At 42.6% G+C, this 27,632-nt stretch overlaps 1 protein-coding gene and 1 pseudogene across 1 annotated transcript; both read right to left on the bottom strand.

The window, feature by feature from the left end:
* Positions 1-2,259: 2,259 nt before the first annotated feature.
* Positions 2,260-25,880, bottom strand: LOC126176048 (uncharacterized). Its single transcript, XM_049923180.1, has 7 exons — positions 25,754-25,880; positions 23,368-23,519; positions 18,601-18,930; positions 12,081-12,222; positions 6,951-7,230; positions 4,941-5,131; positions 2,260-2,535 (listed from the first exon to the last, which is right to left on the bottom strand). Exons 1-6 carry the CDS (start codon positions 25,758-25,760, stop codon positions 4,948-4,950), a joined length of 1,095 nt encoding a protein of 364 aa, XP_049779137.1. The 5' UTR covers positions 25,761-25,880; the 3' UTR covers positions 2,260-2,535; positions 4,941-4,947.
* LOC126177801 (5S ribosomal RNA) lies at positions 22,781-22,897 on the bottom strand (annotated as a pseudogene).
* Positions 25,881-27,632: the final 1,752 nt, after the last annotated feature.

Genomic DNA, 27,632 nt, shown 5'->3' with positions numbered 1-27,632 from the left:
TAGCAAGTCAAGTACAGATTTAGAAAAAGATACTAATCAAATTTGCACTAACATTATCAAATGGTTTGAAGCTAATTCACTGTCATTAAACTTTGAAAAGATGCACTGCATGTAATGCAGAATCTGTCAGAGATTTTCTTCGGGCACGTGTATAACATATGAAGACATGCAGATCAAAGAAATTGACAGGATTAAATTTCTGGGATTACAACTCGATAGCAAATTCAACTTCAGCTGAAGTGCCTAAACTACTCTGTATTTGTAGTGAGAATTATGTCAGATGTAGGAGACATAAACATAAAAAAATGTATACTTCTCCCACTTTCATCCCATTATGTCATAAAGGATCATATTCTGACGCATCTCATCTAACTGAGGAAAAGTTTTTACTGTACAAAAGCAAGTAGCATAACTCATTTGTAGTTAAAATTCAAGTACATCATGTAGAAACTTGTTCAAGGAACGTTGTATTCTAACCACTGATTCTCAGTTTATTTATTCCCTAATTAAATATGTTGCAAGTAATGTATCACTGTTTCATATCAATAGCTCAATACTAGGAATAAGAACAAGCTACACAAAGGCTTAAAATCACATATCTCGGTCCAAAAAAAAAGGGTCCAATATTCAGGAACGTTTGTTTTCAATAAATTGCTAAATTGTCAGCAACCATTAAAAATTGATTTCAGATTATGTACAGTTTAAAGAGAGTTTGAAATACTTTTTGATAGGCAACTTCTTCTACTCTATAGATGAATATCAGTCCAGCTTAAGTAAAAATATCTGTTAGATTTAAGTTTTGACGGCACTTGGTTCTAATAGTCAAGATTAGGTATTTTGTGTATGATAAATTTATTAAAAGAGGAAAACTGTATTTTATTATAACAGTGTGTTAATTCTGTAAATATCAGCAGTTCTAGTTTCCTGTAATGTACGTACTTATCTTGACAATCTCCCGACAAATGGTCATGTTGTGAGTATTATATTCAAATGTTTTAGGTTTTCTATGTTACGCTTCCTGACGTGTTCCACACCCACAAGAAACATCTCATTTTTGGATCTATGGAACGAAAACTGCGTCTAATCTAATTTGGTCAGATGACGCCGTGGCCGACAAAAACTGTAATGGGACAGAGAGACTGGAATATATCGAACAAAGAATCGATAACGTTGAGTTAAATGTTACCCTGAGACCAAGAGGATGCAACAGGAGAGGCACTAGTGGCGGGCCGTATGAAACTAGTCAGATGAGTAATAACCATTAAGAATCTTCTAATACGAGTACTTTCAGTGATACTGCTACTTTCGCACGTTTGCACAAGACGTCTAGTTAAACCAGTTGGTTCCATTCTTTTGATGTGTTCATAGAACTTCAGCTTGCAGTGGTTCATATCCGAATACAATTTGACACACTTTTAAATGTCAATACCTATTCTTAGACTGCTTCACTGTTTTGAACTTCGAAGTTTCCTGACTATTTGCGCTGTGTATTACTCATCTTCCGGCCCCGTAAAATCTGGCTTGATGACCGTATTGTAAAGTATCATTTTTGTGTGCATTTCGCTGTTTTTAATTGAAACTGTCTCTTGTAAATCTGAAGACCACACTCAACTTTGACCCCAATAGAGATAATACTTTTGTTAACTGCAATGAACACTTCCCCTCCTATGACCTCTAATCTGTCTTCCCGATATACGTTCCACGACTCGCTAAATATCTCAGAGCTTTCCATTTCGTGTTTCAGCCAGCTCTCCAGTCCTAAGAATAATTTTATGACCATTGTGTGCTGATCCATTTTTTGAACAATTTATACTGAATATATGAACAAATAAACTCACGCGATTTCTCCGTATTTCATTTCCACACTTTTGGCTGCTGGAGTGTTGCTGGATGTGTGCTTTTTGTATTAAATGAGAACTCGAGGCCTACCCTTTCTGACGTTCCTTGTAAGTTTTTGTCTTTAGTTTATTTCAGTACCTTGATACAGAAGCGCTGGGTCATCTACACTAGCTAAGCATTCTGTTCCAATATTATTTCTATGATTGATTGAGTTTAGCTCCAATATTAGTTTTCGCCACTCCCGAACTACTAAGACACACTACAAATGTGGTTTGTAGAACTCATCTCCATCACCTCCAATATTAAATTATATGTTTTCTCATAAAAACTATGTATCTCAATAAATAATAATCTATGTCGTTTTGATATAAAAGAATGTAGTATGGAAGACATTGCCATCAGCAAATGAGAAATAAGCAGTATAAAAAACACGTTTTATTTTACACATAACATACAAACATTAATGAATACATTAAATTAAATTAAATCAAAGAAATATGAATGAATGTTGATGATGGTAATGCGATTAATGATGGATGGATATGTATATTTACACAAGCAGAGCCCTGCTTTCTCTTCGCAACATGGTTGCTACTAAGGGATAAGAGCCACTAATCGCAAATGTTTCAGTGGCGAATTCATTCCTTGCAAACGGGACACATCGTAGTGATGACCGCACGATCCTCTTCAGGTCATCTGAAACATCAGAAACATTGGGTTTATGATGATCGCTAATATTCTATGTATGAATAAAAAGTAGCGCTAGGAGTGAACATTCGACGTGTACAGACAAAAGGCAGCGTAAACGATCACAGGCTTGTATGATTTCGCGGAGAGCATGGCAGAAATCCTGGAGAACTTGAATTTGCTGGATGTCATACCACCATACTAACAATGTACAGTGTCAGATTTGCAACTGGTGGCCAAAATTGGAACGAACGGTTTTTTTTCTTTTTTTTCCAGCGTAGATCGGTTCCGCATTAACGCACTAGAATATCCACCACGTTTCCCTGTCATACGATAGTTACAGCCCACACTGCACCTCTGTGAGTAGCTACACTTAAACAGTAACGACCCGGTACTTGAAAATACTGCAGATGCGTACTACCCCGCGAACACAACTTACTAAAGTTCAGTAATCAGTGTTAAGCGAAGAATCTACGAGTAGGTTATAACGTGTCGCTCCCGTAAGGAACGTGAAGACAAGGTTAATTACAGCTCGCACAGAAGTGTTTGGACAATAATGCTTCTAGCGCTTCGTACGTGAAAGGAAAGGTAAGAAAACTTAATGTGTGGTCAGTGTGAAATACTCTGCGAGGCAATTTACAGTTGTTTGCACAATATGAAAAGAGATGTAGATGTAGAATTCACACGTTCTACACTGCACTGGAGTATCAATTTATTTACTTTGCCTGAGTGAGTTGCTTCACACACTACAACCGATTTTTGTCATTCTTTTTTTGAACTCATGTAATGTGAACCATTTTGCACTTGTACACTACTGGCCATTAAAATTGCTACACCACGAAGATGACGTGCTACAGACGCGAAATTTAACCGACAGGAAGAAGACGCTGTGATGTGCAAATGATTAGCTTTTCAGAGCATTCACACAAGGTTGGCGCCGGTGGCGACACCTACAACGTGCTGACATGAGGAAAGTTTCCAACCGATTTCTTATACACAAGCAGCAGTTGACCGGCGTTGCCTGGTGAAACGTTGTTGTGACACCTCATGTAAGGAGAAGAAATGCGTACCATCACGTTTCCGACTTTGATAATGGTCGGATTGTAGCCTATCGCGATTGCGGTTTATCGTATCGCGACATTGCTGCTCGCATTGGTCGAGATCCAATGACTGTTAGCAGAATATGGAATCAGTGGGTCCAGGAGGGCAAAACGGAACGCCGTGCTGGATCCCAACGGCCTCGGATCACTAGCGGTCGAGATGACAGGCATCTTATCCGCATGGCTGTAACGGATCGTGCAGCCACGTCAACAGACGGGGACGTTTGCAAGACAACAACCATCTGCACGAACAGTTCGACGACGTTTGCAGCAGCACGGACTATCAGCTCGGAGCCCGTGGCTGCGGTTACCCATCGCTGCATCACAGACAGGAGCGCCAGCGATGGTGTACTCAATGACGAACTTGGGTGCACGAATGGCAAAACGTCATGTCTTCGGATGAATCCAGGTTCTGTTTACAGCACCATGATGGTCACATCTGTGTTTGGCGACATCGCGGTGATCGCACATTGGAAGCGTGTATTCGTCATCGCCATACTGGCGTATCACCCGGCGTGATGGTATGAGGTGCCATTGGTTACACGTCTCGGTCACCTCTTGTTCGCATTGACGGCACTTTGAACAGTGGACGTTACATTTCAGATGTGTTACGACTCGTGGCTCTACCCTTCATTCGATCCCTGCGAAAAGCTCTGTTTGACTCAATACCCAGGAGTATCAAGGCCGTTATTACGGTCAGAGGTGCTTGTTCTGGGTACTGATTTCTCAGGCTCTATGCACCCAAATTGCGTGAAAATGTAATCACATGTCAGTTCTAGTATAATATATTTGTCCAATGAATACCCGTTTAACATCTACATTTCTTCTTGGTGTAGCAATTTTAATGGCCAGTAGTGTATAATTCGTAAAATAAACTCTCCAAATTTGTATGAAATAGAATCTAACTCTGAGAAGTTTTGTAGTTATGCTGTCATTTCGCAAGTCATACTCTCCTTTCTCGTAGGGTTGCGAGAAGGCGTTTCACTGACACAAAAAATTATCAGAAACAATGATTGAGCTGTGGCTAGTAAGGTTTTCCGCAGACTCTAGCAAGAAATTTTCCGTGTTCATTAGTAACAGGTTTAAAAACAATAGTTTGGGAACATTTTCTTTTCATAGAAAACAGACATGAGCAGAGGAATTTTAACCCATGGGCAATTGAAAATCTCATTTGTGACGCACGTTGCGTATTTTTGAAAGCACACAAAACGAAGATTATGAAAGACATTTCAATCACAAAAAACTTGTTTTCGTATGATGACAGTGTGCCGTTAACTGCTTGGCCTACTGGTGACAAGCAAAGAATATGCTCACCTGTACATCACGAACTGGCAGAATTCGCGTCTTCGTCGCTGGCGCCTCCAGCGCTCCTGTAGTGGCTGTAGCCCTGGTAGGCGAGGTCGTGAGCGCTGCTGTAGTCGGAGCTCGGTTCGTGGAAGGAGACAGAAGAGCTGGTCTGCGGCTCAGAGTCCCGCGAATACGGCACGCCGTAGTAAGAGTCGCCCCTGCAACAGCCGGAAACCACGAGTACAAATTACTGCTGCTCCATGCATTTTTGTATAACCTGCAGATTGCGATGTATCCAGTTTTATTTTAGCCTTTTTTTTTTTTTTAGTCTGATTTGAATTATCCGGTGGATTACCCTATGAACGTGCCTGTTGCACCTTCTCTATTCTTTTTTTTTTTCTTTTCCTTTGTGTGCTGATTAAAGGAGGTGATAATCTGAGGACAACATTTCTGATTAAATGTTTTTTTTTATTCCAGTCTTTGATCACAATATCAATTCTTTTGACGATGACCAGTTTCAGTCTGTGATGACCTTAGATCTACCATACACAAATATATACACCTAGTGAGCAGTGTGTCTTTCAACACAATACAGCAACAAGTATCACAATATACTATCATACAACCAGGGAAATGTACAGAAAAAATACAGTATAACGTACCTTTTCTACACCATGTCCTAAAGCGATAAGGCCATAATGGCAGCGTCAAAACCTATAAATATAGTCAGCACAGCATCGTCACGTAGATCTAAAATAAGGTGTAGAATAGGCCTCATCGTCCACACAGTCATTATTGCTACTGGCTACTGAAGTACAGTAGCTACCACAAATCTGTTTGCCTGCATCCTACCTAGATGTCGCTATTGTGGACTTAGATGTAGTCATCATTTGCGCAAAAAACATAATCTGATAAAAACACATTAGATAAAATACATATAGTAGACTTTTAAATATTGATAACTATCATATAAACCAATTGTGATACAGTAAAAGACGATTACAGTTACGCATATAAAATTATTAAAAGGAAATATATGAAGATAATAGGTCCGACCCTTTTGTGGTGAATTTACGGTCAAAGATTAATATATATAATACATTGTCTGTAGCAACCTAGAAATTACCTATGAAAGATAAATGACTATATGATAGCTGAAGAAAGATCAATGATCAGCGCCCTCTGTTGGGTCGGCCGCTAGGATGTTATACAGGCGCGCACCGATCGTAAGAACTTAGCCGCTAGAGGGCTTTAGATACATCGTGATATGGCTGTCACAAAAAACGTTTAAACAACATATTAACAGTCAATAAATAAAATTATATAGTCTGTCCATACATTCCAGGAATAGGTAGGACATAATCAGTTAGAGGATTAGAGCGACTAATGTACGGAAGTAAGGCAAATGCCTACTGTTTTCGACATAAATCATCAAGCAAGGCTAGGTATAAATACGTGTTGCTGTATGGTGTTGAAAGGCACACTGCTCATTAGGTGTATGTATTTGCATGTTGTATATCTGAGGAGGGTCGTCAAAAGAATTGATATTGTGATCCAAGACTGGATTAAAATAATGTGACAGTATTGGATCAATGTTCGTATACACGACTATGTCGCAGCTGGTGAGACATTTCTGATTATATTGATGCGTTACTTACTGAGTGGTTAACATTTTGTCGCTATCCTTTGAAAACTTGGATGCAGTTTTGTGTCTAACGAGCAATGACCGTCGTAAAGCAGTGTTGGGACAGCAACGGGCTTACCAAATTTTTAAGGAGTAACTTTCCGTGTTTCTTTTTCCTAGATGCTTTGTCATTACTCTCTACTTCAACGCGTTTACTTTGATTTGTACGTCGTTATCAGTTTCCATATTAAGGCAATTAAAGTTGCAGTAATGAAGTTTGCACGGATATAAACACGAGAGTTAGGATAACGAATGGCAAGTCTCTCACGCTGCTGAGGACAAACATTAACACTGACTTCTAGGTCCTGAACGTGCAGCGGAGCACTACACTCAACTTTGCGCGGATATCTTACCCGCTGTGATGCAGAGGCGGCGAGGCGTGCGGCACGTAGGGGTGCGGCCGCGTCTGGTAGTAGGGGCTCTGGCCGTAGCCGCCCCCGAAGCCCTGAGTCAGGTTGGGCTTGCAGAACTTGAAGAACCCGATGAGGCCCGGGATGACGATGGCCAGGAAGCCGAGCAGCTTCTTGAAGGAGGCCAGGCCCAAGATGAGCGGCAGGAAGAGCAGCAGCTTCAGCTTGAACAGCTTCAGGATGATCAGCAGAGGGATGAACAGCTTCTTCAGACGCTTGCGGGCTGCAGACAGAGGGAGTGCCGTCAGTTAAGAATAAGAGCAAAAGCATCCAGTTGTGGTTTGGTTCTGCTAGTTACATCACTCTTATTTGCAAAATACACTCCTGGAAATGGAAAAAAGAACACATTGACACCGGTGTGTCAGACCCACCATACTTGCTCCGGACACTGCGAGAGGGCTGTACAAGCAATGATCACACGCACGGCACAGCGGACACACCAGGAACCGCGGTGTTGGCCGTCGAATGGCGCTAGCTGCGCAGCATTTGTGCACCGCCGCCGTCAGTGTCAGCCAGTTTGCCGTGGCATACGGAGCTCCATCGCAGTCTTTAACACTGGTAGCATGCCGCGACAGCGTGGACGTGAACCGTATGTGCAGTTGACGGACTTTGAGCGAGGGCGTATAGTGGGCATGCGGGAGGCCGGGTGGACGTACCGCCGAATTGCTCAACACGTGGGGCGTGAGGTCTCCACAGTACATCGATGTTGTCGCCAGTGGTCGGCGGAAGGTGCACGTGCCCGTCGACCTGGGACCGGACCGCAGCGACGCACGGATGCACGCCAAGACCGTAGGATCCTACGCAGTGCCGTAGGGGACCGCACCGCCACTTCCCAGCAAATTAGGGACACTGTTGCTCCTGGGGTATCGGCGAGGACCATTCGCAACCGTCTCCATGAAGCTGGGCTACGGTCCCGCACACCGTTAGGCCGTCTTCCGCTCACGCCCCAACATCGAGCAGCCCGCCTCCAGTGGTGTCGCGACAGGCGTGAATGGAGGGACGAATGGAGACGTGTCGTCTTCAGCGATGAGAGTCGCTTCTGCCTTGGTGCCAATGATGGTCGTATGCGTGTTTGGCGCCGTGCAGGTGAGCGCCACAATCAGGACTGCATACGACCGAGGCACACAGGGCCAACACCCGGCATCATGGTGTGGGGAGCGATCTCCTACACTGGCCGTACACCACTGGTGATCGTCGAGGGGACACTGAATAGTGCACGGTACATCCAAACCGTCATCGAACCCATCGTTCAACCATTCCTAGTCCGGCAAGGGAACTTGCTGTTCCAACAGGACAATGCACGTCCGCATGTATCCCGTGCCACCCAACGTGCTCTAAAAGGTGTAAGTCAACTACCCTGGCCAGCAAGATCTCCGGATCTGTCCCCCATTGAGCATGTTTGGGACTGGATGAAGCGTCGTCTCACGCAGTCTGCACGTCCAGCACGAACGCTGGTCCAACTGAGGCGCCAGGTGGAAATGGCATGGCAAGCCGTTCCACAGGACTACATCCAGCATCTCTACGATCGTCTCCATGGGAGAATAGCAGCCTGCATTGCTGCGAAAGGTGGATATACACTGTACTAGTGCCGACATTGTGCATGCTCTGTTGCCTGTGTCTATGTGCCTGTGCTTCTGTCATTGTGATCATGTGATGTATCTGACCCCAGGAATGTGTCAATAAAGTTTCCCCTTCCTGGGACAATGAATTCACGGTGTTCTTATTTCAATTTCCAGGAGTGTATTTCTATGATTCGACCACCTTACTCTGGTTATTCACTTTGTACCTCATAACCTGCTTTTCAGCTGACCAGGTGCCATCTGTTTTTCGATGTCACTAACGGTTACATTACATCACAATTCGATTCAGGTGTGATATTCATTCGGCGAGAAAAGTATTGAGATTGACAATATTGCGAGCGATCTGGCAACGCTGTGTTGTGCTGCTTGTTGGGGGTTGAGGTTGGGTTGTTTGGGGGAAGAGACCAAACTGCTAGGTAATTGGTCTCATCGGATTAGGAAAGGACGGGAAGGAAGTCGGCCGTGCCCTTTCAAAGGAACCATCCCGGCATCTGCCTGGAGCGATTTAGGAAAATCACGGAAAACCTAAACCAGGATGGCCGGAGGCGGGATTGAACCGTCGTCCTCCCGAATACGAGCCCAGTGTGCTAACCACAGCGCCACCTCGCTCAGTGTACTACTTGTGTATACCGGTGTGTTCACCCCTTACAGACGCTCAGGCCGAGTTTCAGCTCTGTGCATCCATCACGTTATTTTGTAGAGCGCCATCAGTCAAGTTACGTTTTTGTTGTGTATTACGAAAATGAAACTGCGGAATTTAGAACAACGTTATGCCATCAAGTTTTATGTTGGTGAATCCGCGAGTGTAACCTTTGAGGAGTTGAAAGCAGGGCTATGGTGAACATCCTTCATCAAGACCACAAGTGTGCCTCTGGCGCAAACCATTTTTGGGAGGCCGATGACATGTTGGAGATGGACCTCTCCCAGGGATGTGTGCGTGCTCTTGAGAGATAGGACCGACGTTTAACAATAAGGATGATGACGGACCTGTTAAACTTGAACACTTTCACCGCACATCAAGTTTTAACCGACGTTTTGCGTATGCAAAAGGTTTGTACCAAAATGCTGCCGAAACATCTCACATATGAGCAAAAGGACAAACGAAGACTCTTCTGCGTTGATCTCGAGAGGGCGGCCAATGACTATGAATGATTTACTCGGTGTGATTACAGGCGACGAGTCCTGGATTTTAGAGTACAATCCCGACACAAAGCGGCAAAGTGAGAAGTGGCACGCTGTCAACTCCTCGGCCGAGAAATGTCCCAATCAAAAAACCAAAGAGTTTTTTGACAGTAGAGGTTTCGTGCATAAGGAATTTGTTCCTCCAGGACAAACTATCAACCAAGTGTTGTACACGGATGTCCTTGAAAGGCTCAAGAAAAGGATCAATCCAGTGAGACCGTACATAGCAGACAAATGGGTACTACTTCATGACGTCCCATGTCACACGGCCACTTCCAGCATGGAATATTTCACCTCAAAAAGGCATTAATGTCGTTTCACGGCTCCCCTATTCACCTGATCTCAGCCCTTGTGACTTTTTTCTTTTTCAAAAATTGAAAAATGTCTTAAAAGGACGTCATTTGGGACTATGGAGAACATTCAGAAGAATGTGACCGACATTTTAAAGGCCCTAGCAGTTGAAGCCTTTCAGCGCTGCTCCCAAGACTGGGAACAACGACTCTACCGGTGCATTGCTGCCAAAGAGAATTGCTTTGAAGGGGACTAATTGTTGTTTAAAAAAATGGTATTTAAAGAATCACCCTCATTACTTTTCTCATATACTTCGTTTATATCCTAACTGTGATCAGGTAATTCTGGTGAACACTATGAAAATTGATCCAAATTTTCTTTATGAAATGAAAATGACTGACAATTGAAAGTGACCTTATAATCTTTGTCAATAGAAAGTCAGAAGTAGAGCAATAAATTTCAATGTTTTGGCTAGGAACTTGGTACTTTTTTAAAAAAATTGCGATAAATCGAGCGAGGTGGCCAAGAGGCTAAAATATTGAATTTGCATTTGCAAGGTCCTGGGATGAGTCGGCGATGTCATAGGACAAAATTAGATTTTCCTAAGTTCAATCTGTACATTGAGCAAGCATTGACGGAGGAATTAAGCAGGGCATTAAGGTTCAAGTAGAAGAAATAAAAGCTTTTAGGTTTTCCAACGACGTAATTTTCTGAGAGACTGCAAAAGACTAAGCTGAGCGGTTGAACGGAATGAATAAAGTCTTCAAATAAGTTCTAAGACGAACATCAACAAAAGTAAATCAAAGTTAATTGAATGTAGTCAAAATAAACCAGGCGATGATGATTAGGAAATGAGACATTAAAAGTAATAGACGAGTTTTGCTACTTGCTCAGCAAAATAACTAACGATGGTCGGAGCAGATATAAAACGTAGGATATAAAATGTGTATCGGCTATAGCAAGAAAATCATTTCTTAAAAAGATGAATTTGTTAAAAGCGAATATAAATATAATGTTAGAAAGTCTCTTATGAAGGTATTTATCTGGAGCATAGCCTCTTACAGAAGTGAAAAGTGGACGACAAGCAATTCAAACAGTACGAGAAGCTTCTGAAATGTGGCCGTACAGAAGAACTCTAACTGACTAATTGAGGCTGGGATGGGGTGGGGTGAGGGGGTGGGGGGAGGGTATAGAAGCGAACTGAGGATAAATGAAATTTGTGGCAAAATTTGAGCAAAATGAAGGGGTCGGTTGGTAGGATAAATATCGAGGCATCAACGAATTTGATAATCGAAAAATTAGTTATTTATTTGTGGAGAGGTTCGTAATACTTGGTTCCGTCAGTAGAAAGCTAAATATCAAATATTGTTATCTGTAATGCTATACCATGAATAATTGGAGGATCAGCCGGAATTGTAAAAAGTTTACTTGTTCAATTTACTTATGACTAATAAGATCGGATCGGTAATGTGATAACTCCTGTTAAAATTCTGAGCTTTTAAATATTTTGTTATGTAATTATATAAACAGCTCATGTAAATATCAATATTTGAAGATATGCTTGTGTCTGCGTTACATAAAAGACGTTTTTACGAAAGATACACGAACTGTCATTGACAGAGATGGAGTGAAGTCACTCACTATCAGTTTTCTCCATGCGTAGCACAGATAAATGTAAAGGACAACAGAATACAGTAGTTCAACATGCAGTGTCTTTTGTTTCTCAGATCTTAGGACTGACATTGGAAATAAAATGCTCCAAACCCACATAACTAGATTATGAATTGAAGGAGGGGACACTGCTGATGTAATTAAAGAATTCTCGAAATATCTTTCAAAGATTTAACTATATGTTTTAAGGAAAACGAAAGAACCGCTAAACAGAAATCTCTGACACTTTTTATGAAAATATCATTATGAAGCAAATATCATGTTTTGGTGTTTGTCCTAATTTTTGCAGGTATTATCCGTACCTTCCCTTGCGGATAAGTACGTATTATATTCTTATAAATATACTCACAGAAAGGCGTGCGCTTCTTGTCCTCGATTATGTCAAGCTCTGAAGCAATCTCGTCGATAAAGCGAGGCGAATAGCGGCCATTTTCAGTCACTTCGTTCGGAAACTGCACTTCGATGGCAGTCGATTTCAGAAATTTTTCAACCTGTGAAAAGAGAATTTACATCATGTGGACCGTCATCACACAGTTACTTACTGTCAGAGTTGAAAAAAAAATAATAATAACAATAATAAATCAAAATAATAACAAAAATCTAGCGTGATTCTACTTAAAAACGATTGAATGCCTTCTTAATTACCAGCATATCTACTATAGTGCCCATCATAATCTTTGGACGGTCCTAATCTCATATGTAAAGATATATAAATTTTGTTTGCTAATACTATCCTTAAATCTAATACTGACAATAAAACTAGAATCATCAGAATAGCTGTTCCTAACCAGGGAAACAACTCATTTTTTCAGCAATATAAAATAATAAAATCAACGAGGGAGATATGATGAGCTACCGTTTTAAGCAGAATGGCCTAAAATAGCGCAGTACTTCCCTAGGTGTTGTAAATTTATAATTTGTTATGAGAAAATTACCCGGATCTAGGATTTATCTTCAAAAATTAATAAATGTGGTTATCGTCGTTTGCAGCTGATTTGTCTCTTCATCCTCAACGAATAAAAAGTAAGTGTCGATAAAATGCAGTAGTACTTGAATGCAAGCTGTCTCGTAATATTTCACTGCCTTACGTTCTCAGTTTATCAGCAACCTTCTCCCATAAAGAGTAAGAAACTGAGTCCTTTCGAAAATAACGAAGTTGTTACTGGCTGATAACGTGAAACGACGGACTGCGTAAAAGGTATACTAAATGTACAAGCAGATGAAATAAAAAAATCAACGAAGTCAATGCAAACCAGATTTGGAGCAGTAACTATTCCAGCTGCGAATGTTGTTGCGCTTGTTGTAGGAGGAAGAATAAAGCAACTGAAAGAAAATTTCCGAGGGTAAAAGGTGGGAGGCAACAATTATCAACGCCAATATTCAAGGATAACGTAATCAGTCTGACTGAACACAAGAATAATTCAGAACAATTTAATAGAAGTTACAATATACATAAGACATAATTTAACATACAGTCAAGGCATGATACTGAAAAATAAGTGTAAAGATAAAGTACAAAATGAAGATATACAAGAAAGAACAAGTGAGGATAGCAGTCAATGGAAAGCCTCTGTGTGGGGGAGTTGGTTAGCTTGCCATCTACTTGCCGAGGCTGAAAGATAGAGTACAGGGGAATAATCTCATGCATGTTGTGTACTGTGATGCCATAGCTGTTAATAATTAGAGGTTTACGTAAAACATCACCTCTGTTGCTGTTAAGAAACGCTTTTAATTTCCATACCAGTTATGTTTCACTGAACATCCATACGTGGCAGGTGCCTTGGACATCGAGGAGAACTTTGGTATTCAAGGAAAAAAGTTTCTTTAGCACGTGGACAATGGAAATGGAAAACGTTTGAAGTGCCAAATCTGTCTTTAATCTGGAGAAAGAAAAAATAGTGTATCTCCATTTGTAAATAGCTGATTTGTATCCAAAAAGCCGAGAAGGTATTTTGGTACCACAGACTTATGCTGCTGACAGCGTAACCACAGAAAACGAGACAAATTAGAAAATAAATACTTAATTAAGAACGTTCTGGGTGCCATACCAGGAAACTGATTATAAGTACCAATAAGACAGTTTTTACGATTTTTACAAAGAAGAAGACAGCGAGCAGATATTGTTACCGCTTTCGAACAGACAGATTAATCATCAGACGGCTGTTCACGTTTATATTAATTTGCTGTTGTCTACATTAGTTGTTGGCTGTTTTCTCTCAGAAAAAAATCACTACATCAATTTACTGAGGTAGGCAGTACGTAGACCTGCACATCTGGTTAGTAGACCCTCCTAGTTTGGTGAAATCTCGAAGTCCCGTGGTCGACGCATGCTAAAGGGTGCCTAGCGTCGCCAGGAAAAGTGGCGAATATTTTGTCTCCAACACGAGTTGTTCCCAATGGCGTGATCGATAACAGTTGGATTGGAACACTGTGTATACATGGTGTCCGAAGAGTCATCTTCGTTTCTACAACAAATATTGGTCAGCAGGTCTTGCGTGCGTCGGCCAGTGCTGACGGGAAGCATCGATTAGTTTCCTATTACGAGAAAGTTATTTTCTCAAGCAAGATTTTACATGTCCATTCGATAGAGCAGTCCAAATTAGTCTAAAGCGGTATACGGAGGGGCTGTCATAATTGAACTGCAGCTACTCAAGGGGTGCCAGTGTGGTCTGTAATCATCGTATGGCAGCGAAACTTGGTAGCTATTCTAGTGCGTTAATGTGGAACTAATGTACATTGAAAACAAGAAACTAGTTCCATTTTGGCAACCAGGTGCACATCTGGGGATTTGAATGCAAGAAAGACGTATAGAAATGTTTCCATATGTAATGGATTAGCAACGGAATGTGGACAGAAAAGGTCAAACAACAAATAAGTGAGAGAGGCATAATGTTGATTTTATTTTCTCTACCGCGTACACAATTTGTTCAATATGAGCACCGGAGATGTCGATGAGATGCTGTACAGCTCGAGATTTGCACCTGGTGGGTAAAATTGGAACTAAGGTTTTCCAGCTGAAACCAGTGTCACATTAATGCATTAGCATGTCTATCATGTTTCGCTCACATACGATAGTTACAGCCCTCACTGGTCTTACATGAGTAGCTGCGCCACCCAGTATTTACAAGAACTTTGAAACCATCAGTCGAACAGTGACTGAACACCTTTGGTGCATCGTGATAGCAGCCAGTATGGGGCGGGGCGGAAAGTCACTTGCTGCTGGGGTACTGGCTATTCATCATGTTCTAATGTTATTTACAATTTGTACAGAAACCAAATGGCAATTATAGGAGTCGAGGGGCATGAAAGGGAATCAGTGGTTGGGAAGGGAGTGAGACAGGGTTGTAGCCTCTCTCCGATGTTATTCAATCTGTATATTGAGCAAGCAGTAAAGGAGACAAAAGAAAAATTTGGAGTAGGAATTAAAATCCATGGAGAGGAAATAAGAACCTTGAGGTTCGCCGATGACATTGTAATTCTGTCAAAGGACTTGGAAGAGCAGCTGAATGGAATGGACAGGGTCTTGAAAGGAGGATATAATAAGAATATCAACAAAAGCAAAACGAGAATAATGGAATGCAGTCGAATTAAATCGGGCGATGCTGCGGGAATTAGATTAGGAAATGAGACGCTTAAAGTAGTAAATGAGTTTTGCTATTTGGGGAGCAAAATAACTGGTGATGGTCGAAGTAGAGAGGATATAAAATGTAGACTGGCAATGGCAAGGAAAGCATTTCTGAAGAAGAGAAATTTGTTAACATCGAGTATAGATTTAAGTGTCAGGAAGAAGATTCTGAAAGAATTAGTATGGAGTGTAGCCACGTATGGAAGTGAAACGTGGACGATAAATAGTTTAGACAAGAAGAGAATAGAAGCTTTCGAAATGCATTGGTACAGAAGAATGCTGAAGATTAGATGGGTAGATCACATAACTAATGAGGAGGTACTGAACAGAACTGGAGAGGAGAGAAATTTGTGGCACAACTTGACTATAAGGAGAGATCGGTTGGTAGGGCATATTCTGAGGCATCAAGGGATCACCAATTTAGTATTTGAGGGCAGCTTGGAGGGTAAAAATCGTATAGGGAGACCAAGAGATGAATACACTAAACAGTTTCAGAAGGATGTTGGCTGCAGTAGGTACTGGGAGATGAAGAATCTTGCACAGGATAGAGTAGCATGGAGAGCTGCATCAAACCAGTCTCTGGGCTGAGGACCACAACACAATACATATCGGTAAAATGAATACTACGCTAGACTAATTTGGGGCTCGTCTACCGAATGGGCACATAAAAGTTCGCTTTAAAGATCATTTTGTTTGTAACGGAAAACAACACGACGCTTTCCGTTGACAGTGGGCGTCGTATGAAAGACGAATGAGCAGTATTTGTTTGGAAAGACTCCCTCTAGACATTGCAAAAACGAATTTCCACATACTGTACGAAAAACCAATGAAAATGCGCCTGGCAATCTTAGGAAAGACTTAGGAAGTTGAGGCTAAATGCCTATTTTGTTGAATAGGTACCTGATGGCTGTGGGTTATTATTTCATACTATCTCATATAGTATTGTTCGTATACTGTTGTAAATACTTTAGCATTAAAGGAGATGTTGTTGTTGTGGTCTTCAGTCCTGAGACTGGTTTGATGCAGCTCTCCATGCTACTCTATCCTGTGCAAGCTTCTTCATCTCCCAGTATCTACTGCAACCTACATCCTTCTGAATCTGCTTAGTGTATTCATCTCTTGGTCTCCCTCTACGATTTTTACCCTCCACACTGCCCTCCAATGCTAAATTTGTGATCCCTTGATGCCTCAAAACATGTCCTACCAACCGAGCCCTTCTTCTAGTCAAGTTGTGCCACAAACTTCTCCTCTCCCCAATCCTATTCAATACCTCCTCATTAGTTACGTGATCTACCCACCTTATCTTCAGCATTCTTCTGTAGCACCACATTTCGAAAGCTTCTATTCTCTTCTTGTCCAAACTAGTTATCGTCCATGTTTCACTTCCATACATGGCCACACTCCATACAAACACTTTCAGAAACGACTTCCTGACACTTAAATCTATACTCGATGTTAACAAATTCCTCTTCTTCAGAAACGCTTTCCTTGCCATTGCCAGTCTACATTTTATATCCTCTCTACTTCGACCATCATCGGTTATTTTACTCCCTAAATAGCAAAACTCCTTTACTACTTTAAGTGTCTCATTTCCTAATCTAATTCCCTCAGCATCGCCCCACTTAATTCGACTACATTCCATTATCCTCGTTTTGCTTTTGTTGATGTTCATCTTATATCCTCCTTTCAAGACACTGTCCATTCCGTTCAACTGCTCTTCCAAGTCCTTTGCTGTCTCTGACAGAATTACAATGTCATCGGCGAACCTCAAAGTTTTTACTTCTTCACCATGAATTTTAATACCTACTCCGAATTTTTCTTTTGTTTCCTTTACTGCTTGCTCAATATACAGATTGAATAACATCGGGGAGAGGCTACAACCCTGTCTTACTCCTTTCCCAACCACTGCTTCCCTTTCATGCCCCTCGACTCTTATAACTGCCATCTGGTTTGTGTACAAACTGTAAATAGCCTTTCGCTCCCTGTATTTTACCCCTGCCACCTTCAGAATTTGAAAGAGAGTATTCCAGTTAACATTGTCAAAAGCTTTCTCTAAGTCTACAAATGCTAGAAACGTAGGTTTGCCTTTTCTTAATCTTTCTTCCAAGATAAGTCGTAAGGTCAGTATTGCCTCACGTGTTCCAACATTTCTACGGAATCCAAACTGATCTTCCCCGAGGTCGGCTTCTACCAGTTTTTCCATTCGTCTGTAAAGAATTCGCGTTAGTATTTTGCAGCTGTGACTTATTAAACTGATAGTTCGGTAATTTTCACATCTGTCAACACCTGCTTTCTTTGGGATTGGAATTATTACATTCTTCTTGAAGTCTGAGGGTATTTCGCCTGTTTCATACATCTTAAAGGAGATAACTCATCGAAATGGAGAACCGTTGAGTCGTCGATAGACAAACACAAAAGAAGGAAAACTTGCTAGTTTTCGGAGTTATTCTTTGACGAGCTAGAGTGCGCAAACAGAAACAAACAAACACACAGACATACACAAGTCTATACCCCTACTTGGTGCCTACTAGCTTGTCAAAGGATAACTCCAAAAGCTAGCAAGTTATCCTTGTCTTGTGTGCGCCTGTCGATGACTCAACGCTTCTGCTTTTCTGTAAATGGTCTCCTTTAATCCTAAGGTATTTGCATTCTGCAAAAACTTTACTACAACATTTATTTATAATCTCACTCTTTCGCACCGAGCGGGGTGGCGCAGTGGTTAGACACTGGACTCGCATTCGGGAGGACGACGGTTCAATCCCGCCTCCGGCCATCCTGATTTAGGTTTTCCGTGATTTCCCTACACCACTCCAGGCAAATGCCGGGATGGTTCCTCTGAAAGGGCACGGCCGACTTCCTTCCCAATCCTTCCCTAATCCGATGAGACCGATGACCGCGCTGTCTGGTCTCCTTCCCCAAACCTACCAACCAACCAACCACTCTTTCGCGTAATCAGTGCTCCATTACAATAGCACTTCATAATGTCCTAAGTACCTATGCGCTAAGAGTGTAATGTGTAATGGAAATTACAGCATTTCTTAACATGACCTCCAGTGATGTTTGCCATATACTGTAGACTAGAGGAGAAGTTGAAGAACCAGGCAAATAAACATGCGAAATAAATAATGGGGAATCTTGTAACACTACTTAGGAACAGATGAAACCAGTGGAAAGAAAGATAATTGGTACGGAAAGAAGGGAGAGGTCTTGTGAGAGGCCGGGAGGTGTTGAGTTTCTGGCCTACCTTGCGCAGGGCGAACTTGACGAGCTGGTCCCACTCGGACTCGTCTGCCCTGGGGGCGGAAGAGAACTCGTAGGGCTCGTGCTGCAGGCTGCGCAGGTGCGTTTCAGCCATGCGCACGATGCGCGCGTTCTCGGTGAGCGGGTAGGCGGGCAGTTCGAGGAAGTCGAGCGAGTTGAGGGCGCGCGACTTGAAGCACTCGGCCAGGTCGCCGTTGAGGCAGGCGGCGTTGGCGCGCGCCAGGTAGGGGTCCGTGTCGGGGCCCGTGCCCAGTCCGATCCAGTCCAGCAGCACGTTCTTGCCCTCCGCCACGCCCAGGCTGCGCCCCTCGGCCTGCAACACGGGTGAGACGTTCTGTTGTTTGCGGATGACGAGCTGTAGAACGTGCGTTAGATACACTGAAGCGACACAGAGACTGGTATAGACATGCGTATTCAAATCCAGAGGTATGAAAACAGGCAGAATACGGCGCTGCGGTCGGCAACGCCTATATAAGACAAGTGTCTGGTGTAGGTGTTTTATCGGTTACATCGGTTCCTGCTGCTACAATGACAGGTTATTAAGATATAAGTGAGTTTCAACGTGGTGTTATAGCCGGCGCACGAGCGATTGGACACAGCGTTTCTGAGATAGTGATGAAATGGCAATTTTCTCGTATGATCAATTCACGAGTGTACCATGAATATCAGGAATCCGGTAAAACATCAAAATTCCGACATCGTTGCGGCCGGAAAAAGATCCTGCAAGAATGGGACCAACGATGACTGAAGAGAATCGTCCATGACGGAAGTGCTACCCTTCCGCAAATTGCTGCAGATTTCACTGCTGGTCATCAACAGGTGGCAGCGTGCGAACCATTCAACGAGACATCATCAGTATGGGCTATCGGAGCCGAAGGTCCACTTGTGTACTCTTTATGACTACACGACACAAAGCTTTAAGCCTCGCCTGGGCCCGTCGACACCGATATTAGACTGTTTATGACTGGAATCATGTTGCCTGGTCGAACGAGACTCGTTTCAAATTGTATCGAGCGGATTGAAGTCTACGGGTATGGAGACAACCTCATAATCCATGGACCCTGCCTGTCGCTAGGGGCCTGTTCAAGCTGCTGGAGGCTCCGTAATGGTGTGAGGCGTGTGCAGTTGGAGTGATATGGGACCCCTGATACGTCTAGTTACGACTCTGTCAGGTGACTCGTACGTAAGCATACTTTCTGATCACCTGTATCCATTCATGTTCATTGTACGTTTCGACGGACTTGGGCAATTCCAGCAGGACAATGCAACACCCCACAATTCTGGAATTGCTATAGAGTGACTCCAGGAACACTCCTCTGAGCTTAAACACTTTCTCTGACCACCAAGGTCACCAGACATGAAAATTATTGAGCATATCTGAGATACCTTGCAAGATGCTGTTTAGAAGAGATCTCCACCCCCTCGTAGTCATACGGATTTATGGACAGCCATGAAGTATTCATGGTATCAGTTCCCTCCAGCACTACTTCTGATCTTAGTCGACTCCATGCCACGTCGTACTGCGGCACTTCTGCGTGTTCGCGAGGGCCCTACACGATATTAAGCAGATGTACCGGTTTGTTCGGCTCTTCAGTGTATAAAACGACCAGCACAAATTTTCTTCTAGATGCGGCCCACAGCCTCAATAAATTTGAAAAATGTCATGATTTCACCAGGCTATGTTTTAAATTACTTTATTTGTACTACTAGTTTCAGACACTGTCTTGTTTCAGGTGCAACTGTGGGGCCGATATGGACAACGATTGTGAATTGGCGACAAAATCGTGTGCCAGGCTTATTTGTGCATAGCACTGTCGTTGACAGTTCAAGATGAACGCTGAGAAACTCACTGGGCACAAATATGCATGGCACACAATTTTTAACGAACTGTCAACGATGTGCCCGCATTGATGACACTTAAAAGGAGACAGTGTCTGAAACCATTAGTGCAAATGAAGTAATTTAAAACACAGCCTGATGGAATTGTGTCACTTTTCAAATACCAGCTGAAAATTAACAGCGCCATGTGTGATGTGTGAGCAATAGCATAATCGTATTATTCCTAAAATATTATTCTAGGTCTAGAGAGGAATCGAAACCGAAAGTTTTCAGAGCAAAGTAAAGCGCTGCACACGTTTTATTTCTCACAGTTGGTCTTAACAGAAAATAGTTCATTTTTGAGTAAAATCCCGCCCGCTCCATAGCTTGAAAGTGGTTAGAGAGAAGAGCGACTACTGCTGACGATCACGCCTGCAACACGCAGCTTCTGGCATGGTGGTTTGGTTATGGACTTTGCACAATATAAACTCTTTGGGAATTACGCATGTTTAAAGCGAACTGGTAAATTCTAAGGAATCAGTGGGATTTGAGATATACAAAGTCACTCGCCTATGCAGCTCTGTACAACTTCCCGTCAAAATTTCCGTTTGTATGATGGTACACCGGAGAGGAGTAACTTTGTAAGTCTTCGAGAATTTAGGGTTCTGAGGAATGAAAATATAGATGACGCTCTCGATCTGGGCTACACGGCACTTTGCCTTCAGAAGGAGTTCCCAAAGAGCGATTTAAAGGCTGATGTTCTGGAGTTACAGCAAGTCGCGCCTCACGGTCTTCATCGGCTTCTTGAGATTAATAGTCCTGAGCCAAGCAATACACGAAGAAAATGTAATTACTAAGCACCTAAATCAAAAATCAAACTTCATAACCGAGCGAGGTGGCGCAGTGGTTAGCACACTGGACTCGCATTCGGGAGGACGACGGTTCAATCCCGTCTCCAGCCATCCTGATTTAGGTTTTCCGTGATTTCCCTAAATCGTTTCAGGCAAATGCCGGGATGGTTCCTTTCAAAGGGCACGGCCAATTTCCTTCCCCATCCTTTCTTAACCCGAGCTAGCGCTCCGTCTCTAATGACCTCGTTGTCGACGGGACGTTAAACAACAGTAACCCCCCCCCCCCAAACTTCATACATTCGTTTTTCCTAGCTAGGGATAAAAAGAATCCGTATATCCTAGCCAACTAAACGGAATGTGATAAGATTTCAGTGTTTAATTCTGTCACTGATGTAAACTTCTAGAAGTACATCTCTCATTGAGTTAACAATACTAACAGCGCCATCTCTTTGTTCTTTGATGTACTGTAAATCCTAACAGCGCCTGCTAAAGTCAGCGCAAGATTTTAGTTGAAAGTTTAAATCACGGTATCTTTTTTTTTTCCTCTCGTGATCTGATAATTGATGAAATGAAGCCTGTACGTGGCCTCAAACTACGCTCAAGCCATCTGTGAAAACCCTACGAAAATTCGTCAATATTTTTGGAGACTAGCGCGTTCAAATCGACAGGCAGACACGATGGTTTCAGACAAAAGTTTAAATCTCGATGTCTTTTTTTTCAGTGATCCGATTTTGATGAAAGAAAGCTTATACGCTGACCCCAAACTTCCTTCAAGTTGCCTCCGAAACGTCATGTAAATTCTTCCAGTATTTTAAGAGATTAATGTGTTCGACAGACAAGACTGTTTTACAGTTTTAGTGCTAGTACAGATGTAGAAGATTTATTATACTATCAAGTTCCATTCCTTGAAAAAAGTGAGCAAAGTCGCACAGCGATGAGTCGAAATTTCCGTACTGAGACAGTTCTCAGGGATAATGCGTTTTTAGAACGTGTATCCAGTTCCAGTATATACATAGCAACTGCGAATCATTGCCGAGTTCGCTAGTGTCCTACCACCTTTTTGCGTGTAACGACGGTACCTGGCATGAGGGGCCTACTCGGCTGTGTTTACACCGCAATATACGATTCTGGTGGCCTTATCTTCCAACAGTAGCACATTTCACGCATACTTGAGTGAAAAGTTTCAACACCAACATAACGAGCTTTATATCACTGTGTGAGTCTTGTCAAGAGCTCTTGTATGCATTTAAAAATATGTCATTCCATTAAAATAGCTTAAAATAAAAAGAAAAAACACTCCGTCTCTAGGCCACGAGTGGCCTACCGGGACCATCCGACCGCCGTGTCATCCTCAGAGGAGGATGCGGATAGGAGGGGCGTGGGGTCAGCACACCGCTCTCCCGGTCGTTATGATGGTAATCTTGACCGAAGCCGCTACTATTCGGTCGAGTAGCTCCTCAGTTGGCATCACGAGGCTGAGTGCACCCCGAAAAATGGCTACAGCGCATGGCGACTGGATGGTCACCCATCTAAGTGCCGGCCACGCCCAACAGCGCTTAACTTCGGTGATCTCACGGGAACCGGTGTATCCACTGCGGCAAGGCCGTTGCCACTAAAATAGCTTACATGCTTCAATATCTAGATATATACTAGAGTTAAGAATTACGTGCTCTTCTGTCTGCTATCATTTGCCCAAAACTTCGTTTCGATATGTTGGACCATTCACGAAAATAAAAATGGTGGAAATCTTAGGTGACAGTCCATGTACGTAATGGTGTGCGCGTGCGTGCGTGCGTGCGTGCGTGTGTGTGTGTGTGTGTGTGTGTGTGTGTGTGTGTGTGTGTTGTGAGTACTTCTGTTCCCCTGCCATCAGCTAACGTACCCGACTTCAGAAAGAAGACTGAAATGGCTGTGGCATCAATTATTCCAGAAATTAAGCTGTAATCTATTACAGGTGTGGAACACAGCGACTGTGATGATGAATAAAGGTTATTAAATATGACCGCAGCCACCCTTGTTGTGGTATAACTGGTATTATAACACAAATTTGACTGTGAACGACGTGAGTGGCGCGTGATTACCTGGACGGCGACCTCCTCGGGCGCAGGCGCGGGCGCAGAGCCGGGGAAAACCACGCTCGAGTTGGAGGCTCCTCCGAGCACTTCCGACGGCGGCGCAGCTGCGCACAGCAGCACCAGCAGTGCCGCGATCCTTAGGGCCGACATCGCTATATCTGGAAAAGCGAAGTGCGCGTTAGAGCCAGCCAACATCAGTGGAACGGCGCTACTTTCACAAAGTGGAAAAGTGAAGCTGCGTTGACTAAAGTTCATACAAATAACTACAAATGTTTTACTCGACTATTGTGATGCGAGACTAAATTGCACCGAGGTACTGCACCAGCGCCGGCCGGTGTGGCCGTGCGGTTCTAGGAGCGTCAGTCTGGAACCGCGAGACCGCTACGGTCGCAGGTTCGAATCCTGCCTCGGGCATGGATGTGTGTGATGTCCTTAGGTTATTTAGGTTTAACTAGTTCTAAGTTCTAGGGGACTGATGACCTCAGCTGTTAAGTCCCATAGTGCTCAGAGCCATTTGAACCATTTTACTGCACCAGCCTAAACATAAAGTCAGACACATTTTTATCAAGGTTTGCAGCTCGCTAACACCCACCCAGTGTTGATTGGTTCCATTCAACACTTTATTAATTGACAACGTGCAAAGAATCTTCTGTATTCCAAACAACATACGGTGGCACGCTGTTTTGTGGAAAATATGCAATAACCTTACTACAGGAGAACGATGGCTTTCACCACTACAACTTCTCGAATTAAGAAATATTCGGGAACACCACACGCATAAGTGACTTTAAGGGGCAGAAAAATCATTACAAGAAAGAGGCTATGTACGTCGAATCTTCGGAGTTGCGATTTGACAGATGCATGTGAAACCAACATCCACACGTACGGATACTCCTATGTATGTAGTGTGTTGCATCAATGACGATATATAAGTCACCACGATACGCCTGTCGTCACCCAGCATAAACCTGGAAATGGAGGAATAAGACATCTATGGTGTTATGAGTCAGTATGGAGAATTTGAGGCCCCCAACCGGCGCTATAACAGAAACCTTTTCTTTCGTCCCTTAGAATAATAGACATCAGCCAGTGTGCTGTTACACATCTTGTGTAGCTTTATACTTGATCCAACGATGGGGCACTCACAATGTTCAACATGTTCGACTAAAGTCTCTCCTCCGACTGATAAATCTATGCTAATCTCAAAATTAATTTTGGCTGAATAACCAAATACATACAACAAAGTGTTTCACCGCTACTGATTTCGTCATTTTCATTTCAGTAGATTTCTTAACTTCACATTTTTGCTTTCGAGAGTCTAGTAATTACTGTGTTTTCCTTCTAGGATGAATGAATAAGAATGAATTTATCTTGGTATGTTCACTTTAATCTTTGCACTACCTTTGCTCTTAGATATATTAATCTTTGCTCATTAATATAGACAGTTTTGACACCAATAGGTGGTAAGAAAAAGAATACAGATATTAACCTTAGTCCTTAGGAATTTCTACTTAAATTGTAAGACGGAAAATATATCGCAAAAAGTCCACGGAGAGACTTCGCCAAATGTTTGTGACGAAAGTGATAAATATTGTCAACGTCGTTTTTTGGAGCCTCACAGCATGACATAGACCTTAAATTCATCACAAAGTAGGTATTTGTCTTAGTATCAGAGTCCTGCCATACCACAACTACAATACTAGAGGTGAAGATGATCTACAAGTCGAACTAAAAAATTTATCACTTGTACAGAAGGGAGTAAATTATGCTGCTATAAAGACTTTTAATGCATTGTCTAATTATATTAAATGTACAAGAGACAATGAAACGTTGTTCAAAGGTACATTAAAAATACCTGCTTGACTATCCACTGTACTCCTTAGATTAATTCTTTTCCAGAAATAATGCACTTCCCTAATAATGGATGTATTTAGTCTCTTAGTTATTAGATGGATGATACAATATTATGTTAATGTTATAGTGTTAATGTTATAGTGTGAATTGCTATACTAGTTAAATGACAGCTTGTAAATGAGAAAAGTGGTACTTATTAATATCTATATCATTGTATTATTCTGTAGCATTAATTGTATTTGTACAATTCTATTGACACGTTCCACATCCAGGCGAATCACTCGCATGTAATGATCCATGGAATACGCATACCAAATATATATAAAAAAAATGAACTGTTGTTACGTTGATTTTAATATCCTCACAACAATATTTCTAACTCAACTGTTTCATATTTTCACGATCACACGCTCTTATAAGACAGCGAGTACTGAATGACATTTGATAACACATCTCTGAACCGAGCGCGACGAGCACTTTTTCAGCAAAAGTGACCACAGCTCGGTAGTAGTAAAAGATATACGTGTCAAAAACTTACGTTCCATTATGAATGAGATGCAAGAAGTAACTTCTGCGCTGATACCGTAAGTATACCGGTAGGAAGGACAGGGACCATGGCGCCGTGTCAGACTCGGTCCACGTGGTGTACGCACGCACCAGGCGTCACTAAGCTTGTCAGAATGACTGCGGGCGCCGCCGCAGCACGGCGCTGGCTCCGCCCAGTACCGTTAGCTCTGCAGTGCAGCGGTACTGCCATGCTGCTTCGGTGCGTAGAACGTGCCTTTACTTCTGTGGGCTGCGCTACACGCCAGAGTTTGTGTTAAATACCGAGTAAGGGGGCCATTTCCGTTCATTTTCTGCCTTCGTAGAACCATTAGTGTATTCATCGTATTTAGTGTTACAACCTCGTTATCGCAACACATAGCTGTAACGGTAGCTGCATCGTAATGCCTACCCGCGTATTTACCGTCCTGCTCAACTTATATTAGCGTCCTCAGGCGTAGTCCGTGCATCCCCTTTACACTAATGCCGAATGGGTTGCATAACTCATTAGGCTACCGGACACAGTTGGGAGAAATTTAGACGCTAGCGTTCTCAAACTACGACACCCCATAGGTATATTTGTTGAGAGTTACCTCTTAAAAAGACAAGATCGCCGTCCCGATCAGCGTATTAGGTGATATTGAAGCTTTGATGATCCGCCCCGTACGGAAAAACCGAAGTTTTGTCCATCTTTGCAGCGATCCTTTTCACAGTGACGAAATTGCTGGGCTATGGTAATGGTCTTCCCTGTACACCATAGTAGTTTTAGTGTTACAAAATGAAATTTTATACAGATTGATAGTTGCCTTGAAAAATTAACGCTCTTAATGCCAGGGGTTGATTAGAAATTGATAGAGCTTTACTGGGCATTATCCTGTTGCAGATGGTACAGGATGACAATTATACGGAAAAAAACGTTGATTAGTTACAAACTACGGCGTGCATACACATTATTCAACATGTAGGCGTCACTACGGATAATCGGATTTAGGCATGACATGTTCAATATGCCTGTCGTCATTGTCGATGATGTGGCACAGACGAATAGCGAAATTCTGCGTGACCCGCTGATGTGTGGGAACATCGATGCTGTCGATGATCTCCTGAACGGTTGTTTTCAGCTCAGCAATGGTTTTGGGGTTATTTCCGTACACCTTGTCTTTGATATAGCTCCACAAAAAGGAGTCGCATGTATTCAGATCCCGAAAATGTGGTGGCCATGACTGGATACCCCAGTGCCAGAATGCGGTCCCCAAGTTGCTCCTCTAGGACATCAAAAGCTCTCCTGCTTCTTGTCGAAATCAGAGTCACTTTGGATATCGGAATGAAATCATCTCCCAAAACCTTCACATACCGTGCCATCAAGGAATATTGCACCGATTATTCCGTGACTGGACATTGCACAACAAAGTCTTCCGTTGAGGGTGAAGAGACTTCTCGATCCCGAAATGCGGATTCTCAGTCCCCCAAATGTGCCAATTTTGCTTATTGACGAAGTCATGCAAATGAAAGAGGGCTTCGCGTGCCATGCGCATACTATCTCTCAACACGCCCCGTGGCCACCCGTTTGGTTTGAACGTCCTAAAGCAAACCGTTCAGAAGTTATGACGATTTTATTTCATATGCGAGGGCTATCCACAAAGTACATTACGTTTTGGAATTAAATATAAATAAAGTATTGGAAATTTTTTTATTATATACAGATGAAAGCCACACTTAAATACTACTTTTCTACATAGTTGCCATTTAAATTAAGGCACTTATCGTAGTGATGGACGAGCTTGGAAATTCCTTCGTCGTAAAATTCGGCCGCCTGCGCCTTCAACCAAGTGGTTACCTCTTCTTGAAGCTGTGCGTCGTCATCAAAACGCTGC

The sequence above is a fragment of the Schistocerca cancellata genome, chromosome 3, assembly GCF_023864275.1.
Source record: "Schistocerca cancellata isolate TAMUIC-IGC-003103 chromosome 3, iqSchCanc2.1, whole genome shotgun sequence".
Classification (NCBI taxonomy): domain Eukaryota; kingdom Metazoa; phylum Arthropoda; class Insecta; order Orthoptera; family Acrididae; genus Schistocerca; species Schistocerca cancellata.
The sequence above is the reverse complement of the archived record's forward strand: the minus strand, read 5'-3'. Positions and strand labels throughout refer to the sequence as shown.